Source organism: Dipodomys ordii, unplaced genomic scaffold (assembly GCF_000151885.1).
Source record: "Dipodomys ordii isolate 6190 unplaced genomic scaffold, Dord_2.0 Scaffold146, whole genome shotgun sequence".
Lineage (NCBI taxonomy): Eukaryota > Metazoa > Chordata > Mammalia > Rodentia > Heteromyidae > Dipodomys > Dipodomys ordii.
Genome location: NW_012267362.1, coordinates 1,898,805 through 1,907,657, shown reverse-complemented (window position 1 = coordinate 1,907,657; position 8,853 = coordinate 1,898,805). Strand labels below are relative to the sequence as shown.

Genomic DNA, 8,853 nt, shown 5'->3' with positions numbered 1-8,853 from the left:
GAAGTGGTGCTGTGGCTCAAGTGGTAGAGCGCTAGCTTTGAGCTGAAGAGCTGAGGGACAGCACCCAGGCCCAGAGTTCAGGCCCCACGACCGGAACAAAAAAAAAAAAAAAAAAAAGTCGATTCCTTCCACCTGCATGTCCAGAAGAGACAGGACCCACAGAAGTGGCTCCAGCTTTCCCTATCGTTGCCCAGCTCTGCTGTGGAAAACAGCCCAGGAAGCACATGGCAGAGTGGCAGACTGGAACCAGGCTGCCTGAATCCTAATGTCAGCTCCACCACTTACTTGCTGTATGACCATGAATAAGTTGCCCAACCTCCCTGTTCTGTTTCTACCTCTGTCAAAGGAGGATCATGATCATGGTACCCATCTCTAGAATGAACAAGGATTGAACCAGTCAACATATCTAAGGCACTTTACACCAAGTTCCTGGTGGCTCTCTAGAAAATCCATTGTTCTTAGCTAGGCACCGGTGGCTCACACCTATAATCCTAGATACTCAAGAGGCTGAGATCTGAGGATCATGGTTCAAAGCTAGTAGGGGCAGAAAACTCCATGAGACTCTTTATCTCCAGTTAACCACATAAAAAAGCTGCAAGTGTAGCTGTGGCTCAAGTGGTAGAGCACCAGCCTTGAGTGACAAAGCTCAGGGACAGCACCAAGGTCCTGAGTTCAAGTCCCAAGGCTAGCACCCACCCCCCCAGAAAAAAAAAATCTGTTGATTCTTGTTACCACTGAGGCAGATTGGACACCGGTACCTCCTCTCTCTTGGGTCCCACCTGACCTGACTGCCAGTGGTGATGGACTAGGTCATCACTGCTGGCGTGTCTCTACTTCAGTTCTTTCCTTTATTCAACCTGCACCACTGTCCCTGTCTCCTTGTGTCCCTCTCTGCAGATTGAACAGTTTGTATATGCGTCACCCCATGACAACAAGTCATGGGAGATGTTTGAAGAGATGATCGCGACTGCAGAAGAGTTCTACCAGTCTTTGGGGATCCCTTACCACATTGTGAATATTGTCTCAGGTAGGAGACCCCTTATCTCCTCCACCTACCTTTCCTGTATCTCACCAACACCCCTCCCCAGCTGAGCCGCCCCACACAGAGCTAGCCTGCAACCCACTCCTTCCCCATGTTCATTAAGATCCCAATCCTCCTCCCTTGGGAGTGATGGGGCTAAGAAGCTCTGAGTACCAGTTCACCTCTGGCGAGAGGATGTGAAGGAAAGAATTCTTCATGCTACTGGAGGGTGGCCTTCTGAAATACCAACCCTCCTTCCTGAATTCTAGAGGTTTTTCCTTACAGGCTCTTTGAATCATGCTGCTAGTAAAAAGCTGGACCTGGAAGCCTGGTTTCCAGGCTCAGGCGCCTTCCGTGAGTTAGTCTCCTGTTCTAATTGCACGGATTATCAGGCTCGCCGGCTCCGAATCCGATACGGACAGACCAAGAAGATGATGGACAAGGTAAATGACCCCCAGGGATGTGGGCGGGGGGGCCCTCAGAACAGGGCACCAGCTCCTCAGCCTGAAGCATGTTAGTTCTCAGAACCACAGGAAATCCTGCATGCGGTCTAGACCCAAAAGAGAATCTGAAAATAACTTTACTGAGTCAAGACTCGGTTCTTTATTTATTTTGTGGGTGTGTATGTGTGTTAGTAGTGGCTCAAACTAAAGGCCTTGACACTTTGCCATTGTTTTTTGCTCAAGCCTGGCAATATACCACTTGAGCCAAACCTCCATTTCCAGTTTTTTGCTGGTTAATGGGAGATAAGAGACTCACAGACTTTGCTGCCTGGGCTGGCTTCAAACTGAGATCCTCAGATCTCAGCCTCCTGAGTAGTGAGGATCACCAGCATGAGCCCATCTAGGACTGGGTTCTTATAGATAGAATCCTGATTCTAGCTGTATTCTACAAGGTAATTCAAGCTTTTCTCTTTCTGGCTTTGTTTTCCTTAACTCTAGAGAAAGAATAATCTCCGTTTATCTACACAGAACAAATTGGAGGCAGTATCTTCCTTCTTTTCGCCCAAGAAGGTCGGGTTGTAAGCTCATCTCTCAAACCCAGTCCAGACCCTTATCTGTTATACATTGGGTTTGGCATGAATTAAAAGGAGGGACAACAGTGATGGTTTCGTCCTTCCTGCCAACGCTCAAAGGACTAGACCTACCATTTGTCACGCATGCAGGCATCTTCCTGGAGTTATCCAATAGGCATTAATACCAAACAATTCTAGTTTTCAAAAATTGGAGATGGATAGAAGCCATCGTTTTCATTTGGGGTATTTGTAGCTGGGGGAGTTGTAGCTGAATGCATCCCACTCATTGGGAAGACCAGATGGGGTGGGATTTGACTTCCCTTGGTACCCGCTCTTCCCAGGTGGAGTTTGTCCACATGCTCAACGCTACGATGTGTGCCACCACGCGTACCATCTGCGCCATCCTGGAGAACTACCAGACTGAGAAAGGCATCACTGTGCCCGAGAAGTTGAAGGAGTTCATGCCGCCAGGTATGGCTCCCAGCTCAGTTTCTCTCCCTCCACTTTCCTGCCCCCACACACACTTGCAGAGTATATGAAGCTGTCTCATGGGATGGTCTCCCCAAAATTCTACCTGTCCTTTGGTGCTGGACAGTGCAGGGGAAAAAAGAGAAGGTAGCCCGTGTGGTGTAATACTCCAACTCGGCTACAGTGCAGATGGGGAGGGAAAAGGATTGATAAACATCTCTGATGATTGTTGACTCCCTTGTCCAAAGTGATGGTTGTCATGTTGTACTCTTGCCTGAGATCCTTGCGCTTTGACTCTCTGGGAAACATTAAGTGTTGTGGTTGGCTCTTCTCTCACAGGACTTCAAGAACTGATCCCCTTTGTGAAGCCTGCACCCATTGACCAGGAGCCATCAAAGAAGCAGAAGAAGCAACACGAGGGCAACATAAAGAAAGCAGCAGCAAGAGAAGTCACCCTGGAAAACCGACTGCAGAACATGAAGGTTACTGAGGCCTGAGCATCCCTTCATCCCAGCCTGCCAGGCCTCCTTTCTGTCAGCTGGGTTCTGAGGCCTGCCCTGGAGCAGGGAGGCCACGCCCCACTCCTCACCCTGCCCCACCTGACTGCACAGCGAAGGGGAACTGTCTTGCCATGTGCCAGGCAGGCATGCCTGTCTCCCCACCAATAACTGATGAAGCCATGTAATAAAGCATCTCTGGGGAGGGCAGAAGACGTCCTCATCTTCAACCTGGGCTCCAACCCTGTCTCTGCCTGTTCTCTCTAGGACTGAACTCTTGCCTTCCCTTCCATGTAAGGGTCCATTTAGTGTGTCTGGTAGTTGAAGGCAGCATTGGATCTAGTAAAGGCTCAAGGCGGGAGTCCAAACATGCAGTTTTGCTAGGCTGTTGGTTCACATGTCTGTCATCCTTGCTACTCAGGAGGCTAAGATCTGAGGATCAAGGTTTGAAGTCAGCTCGGGCAGGAAAACTTGGGAGGCTTTTATCGCCATTTAACCAGCAAAAAGCCAGAGGTGGAGCTGTGGCTCAAGCGGTGGAGTGCCAACTTTGAGCAAAAAACACTAAAGGACAGCACCCAGGCCCTGAGTTCAAGCCCCAGTACTGGCAGATAAAAACAACCATAAGTCTTTGACACAAGCGTGCAGGACTAGGGCCAGGATCTTGTATGAGTTCACTTCTCCCTAAAAGCAGTGGGAAGGAATAGCTTAAAAATCTCCCAAAGCCTCTTAGCATTTGTTTTCTGGGAGGAGCTCCATGGAGAGGGCGAGAGGCTCCTAACTCCAAAAGAACCCAGAGGTTCAAGAGCTTAGTAACCATGGCTTCTCTCTCTACAGTTGTCATTAGGTGGAGAGAACACTATAAGCAGCTCCTTGCTGCAACTCCAAAGGCTACAGATAACCAGGGCAGAGGGTACAGGAAGAACATTTTGTCCTTCCCAGATCTCCTTGGGCCCCAATAGGCAGGTACCCTCTCCCTGGGGAAGGTAGTATTCATGCTCACTCTTCTTATGCTGCCTTTCATCTGCAATCTACAACCCTCCACTCTTAATAACCACTTAGGTCAAGCTAGCACCTCTCTGCTAGCAGGTAAAAGTAATTCCTGTAGATGATCCCTTTCATCTTTGCCTGGTCCCAGGAGGTAGGGCAGGGACATGATTATACCTGTTCTATCCAGACAGATGTCCATGCTGAAGTTCCGCCTCCTAGTGGCTCTGCACTTGTGTCTCCCTGGGAGGTTGAGAGTTGGAGTGTGATCTGGGTTCAACACATCTTAGCCCCTGTAGTCCCTAAGCAGCCACTTCCCTGGGCCTGCTGGAGCTTAGTATGAAGGAAAAAAGCCACGTGGCCCAGTTTCCACTGGGGGCTGATCCTGTGGATCTTACTTCTGGAAACCCTGTCAAAACCTGGCACCTGCAAGGGTGAAAGCAGTGGCTTGCTTGCTGCTCTGCCAGCTGGGGGGGCCCCAAGCAGGTTCTCCATCCTGTAGCTCTGGGATAACAAAGCCAGAGCAAGGAGACAAAAGAGCAGGCGACTCCCATTTGTAATTCAGGACCAGAATTCACATTCCTATAGCCTCACTCTTTGGTTTGAAGAAAGGCAGCTTGCACAGTGAACCAGAGGCTGATTTTGCTCCACTCCCATCCCATTTTGGATGCCCATTTGAAATTCAGGTGACTGCATACCCCAGTCTGTCTGAGACCTGAGCTGGGAGGTCTCCATGCTCTTCTGTATTGCTGACCTCCCCGCTGCAGGCTGCTGTACTTGGGAAGGCAGAAGCTGGGTTTCGGTCCCTTCGCTTTTTCTGCTCAAGGCTGGCACTCTACCACCTGAGCTCCAGCTCCACTTCTAGCTTTTTGATTCTTAATTGGAGATCAGAATATCATGGATTTGTCCAGACTGGCTTTAAACTTCAGTCCTCAGATCTCAGCCTCCTGAGTAACTAGGATTACAGGCATGAACCACCAGTGAAGCTGGAACTGAGCCTCTAGGCACTCTGGCCTGTCTCTTAACTCCCCTGTATTGGCTGTCTTACCTCTTCACCATTGCTAGGTGTCTGGAGCCAGCTTCACTTGGAGCCTGGACATCCTGAGCTGCCATTCTGTCTTTGCCAACCTAATAAGATGGCTGGATAGACCAAATGATCCATCAGCAGGGAAGGTCTCCTGCTTGCTGAAGCCAAAGGAGAGAAAAACAATTGTAAAGGCCAGGATGACTAACATAGGTTTTCCCACAAGGTCAAACAAAAACACCCTGGCAGGTGGGTGGCCAGGCACCCATGGGAGCAGGACTGCAGGCAGATGAGAGGATCCCTGCTCTCAAAGAACTCAAGTAAGTCTATTGGGAAAGGCGTGGCTCACACCTTGGAGTGAGCTGAAACAGACTCCTCTCCCTGAAGCTGTGGGGCAGGGGTGGTTTGGGGCTGATGCAAGCTTTGTTTAGGTTGTGCTGATCCACCTGGAACCAGATGGGAAAGGGTCCAGATAACCCCGACTCCACCCACATAGTTAGTTGCCTTTTCAGCCCACAGCTGATGCCCTCATCTCTGGCACCTTCACGGCCCATCACCAACCTCAGCCACCCAGGTTACCTCAGCACACAAGCCCCAGAGGCTCTGGAGAGTGAGTCAGAGCCCTGAGTCCCTCACCAACCCTTGGTTCCCACACCCAGGAATTTAAGGCCCAAGATGGGAGTTTTCAAGCAAGAGACACTGGGAGGTGGTGTCTGGCCTCTACCAAGAGTCAAGTTGAAGCTGGACTAACAGAATTTAAAAGACAAAAAACCAGGGTGAATTGCTGGAAACTGTTATGGACTGCAGGGCAGGGCGGCTGGTCAACCAAAACCTAGAATGAAACCTTGCTCCTGGGTACCTGCTCTCTGGTGACCTGTCCTGAAGCTTCTTTCCTGAAGCTCTTCCACTTACCTTGGTCGTGCGAAGGGAGGAGGAAAGAGCCCCCCATACCTCCCACAGGGGGCCTGGGGCAGCCCTGGCTGCACTCCCGGGATGGGATGAGTCTGACAAGGCAGAGCTGGGATGCGCCCCAGAGAAATGTGCTGCATGTCAGAGCCTGTGCCAGATGAGGGGCCTGCTCTACTCCCCCAGTCATCTCCCAGCATGGGGTTCCCCCAACAGCCCCTCCCAGACAGGCACAAAAGAGGATGCATCCTGGAAGCTCCCAGCTGCTTGGGCTCAGGTGGAGCTGATGGCTCCGCCTCTGACGTTGCCCTTTTAAGATTCCCCCCCCCCACTCGTGGGGGTGCTGCAGGCAGGGTTCTGTTGCAGAAACCTGCAATGTGCAGCTTCCCCACTGTCCTGCCTGGAAAGAGGACCAGTTTTCAACCTCCAGGTCTGCCATGGGGGCCCCAGTGACTTCTGAGGAAGTTGCCCCCCCACTTTTTTTTAATCTGGTGGAGAAGATCTCAGTGTTTTTTAACTGGCTCGTTCACAAGCTGGCATTTTGGAGCCTGTCCCCTGCTTCTCCATAGGACTGGACTCTACCCTCTGCTACATAGACCTGCCATCAGGAACCCTCTGGGAAATTACTTTTATGGAGGTGTAAATTGCTATAAGATGGTGTGACCCTTCAGGGAGTCTTGTTTTTAAACCCTGAAATTGAAGAATTAAGCTTCCATTTAGAATAGCATCTTGTCTCAGTGACAAACTTCTTTTCTCCCCAAACCTAGCCCATGTGTCTTCTTCAGCTAGCTCTATTCTGAATCTGCCCTGTCCTTTTCATGGCTCTTTCCCTTTCCCACCTCTTCCCTTCAGGACTAACCTCCTTCATGCCCATCTTCAGACAGCTTCCTGTGCTCTGGCCTCTCCTGTGAAATTACCATTCCATCTGGCTTCTTTCCCTCGAAGATCTATCAACAGTGGACACTTGCAGTCTCCACATCTCATCAGTATTCCTGGCCCTTCCTCTCAACCCCCCTTGGAGGGAACATGGCACATTCCAGATAGAAGAAACATTGAGAGGCCAGGAAGGTCTGAATCGTCCTGAATGGGCCAAGTGCAGAGTTAGGGTGGATTTGAGTTGAGGAGGGAAAGGAAAGAAGGCAGGGAAGGAGACAGCACCTGGCCCTAAATGGTAAATTCTTGGGATTTCTGGCCTTTCTTTCTTTTTCCATTTGTTGTCCTGCCAGTGATGTGGAAAATGAGTTGGAGGACAAACGCATCTTCCCCACCTCCCCCAGCTTGAACTCAGGGCCTGGGCTTTTCTGGTCAAGGCTAGTGCTCTACCGCTTTGAGCCACAGCTCCATTTCTGATTTTCTGGTGGTTAATTATGAGTCTCACAGACTTTCCTGCCTGGGCTGGCTTTGAACAGCGATTCTCAAATCTCAGCCTCCTGAGTAGCTAGGATTACAAGTGAGGGCCACCAGCACCCATCTCTCATCTTTTTTTTTTTGGGGGGGGGGGTCCGGTCGTGGGGCCTGAACTCTGGGTCTGGGTGCTGTCCCTCAGCTCTTCAGCTGAAGGCTAGCGCTCTACCACTTGAGCCACAGTGCCACTTCCGGCTTTTTTGTTTTTGCTTATGTGGTGCTGAGGAATCGAACCCAGGGCCTCAGGCATGCAAGGCAAGCACTTTAACCACTGAGCCACCTTCCCAGCCCATCTCTCATCTTCTTTCATCTGATCATCTCAGCAGCCCCAACTACATACTGAGCATCAAAGTGTAGATCTCTATCTGATCCTCTACTTTCACTACCTGTTCTTCTTGCCCCTTCTGCCCCAGTATTCGCTCCACACTCATGACGCTCAGCCTAGGCAACATCCTATGTATCCTTAGGCCAGTCCGTAGCACTGTCCCACTGAGTGCCCTGTCACTTCAATATGCACCTATAATGAGCTTGGTCCTCAGGATTTCTGCTGGTATGCGGGCCCCAGTCCCTCCTGCAGGTGGCAGCTTCCTTGTGGTACCAGAGTAGCCTGGTGGCTAGTTCAGCCTTCTCTGTCTGTCCAAACATTGCAAATGGCTTTTCTGAGTTCAGACTTCTCAGCCAGGCACTGGGCTCATGGAAATGTTCAGATTAGCAGGCGCTCTGCTCTCCTGGGCCTCACCATGTACTCCCCCTCTGCCAGCACTGCCCATACACCTATCCCTTCGTGTTTGCTTGTGCAGTTCCTTCTGCCCACCGGCCTTTCTACTTACCTCTCTGAGATTCTTCCTGTGACTTCAAAGTGGCTCAACTACCACTTCCTTAAACGGCTTTCCCTAAAGTCTCAACCCATAGACAAAAATATTTATGAGTATAGCTCCACTACACCTGTTGTCTCCGTATTAAATTGGCCACAGCTCAAGGCCAGAACTGAAGTCTTGTTTATCTATGTGCCAGTGACATCTAGACATGTAGCCCTGAACACAGATGGGACTAGGCAAGGGCTTCATCCTCTGCCTGTAATGCCAGTCTTTTAAGTCACCCTTGACAAACAGCTCAGGCAACTGTAGGTTGAACCTGCCATCCAATGCAATCTTTTTTTTTGGGGGGGGGGGTCCGGTCGTGGGCCTGAACTCTGGGCCTGGGCGCTGTCCCTCAGCTCTTCAGCTCAAGGCTAGCTAGCACTCTACCACTTGAGCCACAGCGCCACTTCTGGCTTTTTTTTTTCTGCTTATGTGGTGCTGAGGAATCGAACCCAGAGCCTCATGCATGCAAGGCAAGCACTCTACCACTGAGCCACCTTCTCAGTCCCTCCAATGCAATCTTTAACTGAGCCCTGGAGAGAGTCTGGGGCATCAGGCACTGGAAATGCAGTATAGCACAAGTAAATGAGTTCAGAGCTTCCTGCAGAGCAGGCTAGAGACCCAACTACCTACCAGATGGGAGCTCCAGGCATGAAGAGACACCTGGTCACTCC

At 50.7% G+C, this 8,853-nt stretch overlaps 1 protein-coding gene across 1 annotated transcript in view; it reads left to right on the top strand.

Annotated features, from left to right (window-relative positions):
* Window positions 1-3,243, top strand: part of Sars (seryl-tRNA synthetase) — a 22,175-nt gene extending 18,932 nt beyond the window's left edge. The window contains exons 7-12 of the mRNA XM_013031844.1: window positions 347-362; window positions 898-1,027; window positions 1,307-1,464; window positions 1,963-2,034; window positions 2,378-2,507; window positions 2,844-3,243. Coding sequence (XP_012887298.1) covers window positions 347-362; window positions 898-1,027; window positions 1,307-1,464; window positions 1,963-2,034; window positions 2,378-2,507; window positions 2,844-3,001 — 664 coding nt within the window. The 3' untranslated portion in view covers window positions 3,002-3,243. The remainder of the gene's footprint in view (window positions 1-346; window positions 363-897; window positions 1,028-1,306; window positions 1,465-1,962; window positions 2,035-2,377; window positions 2,508-2,843) is intronic.
* Window positions 3,244-8,853: the final 5,610 nt, after the last annotated feature.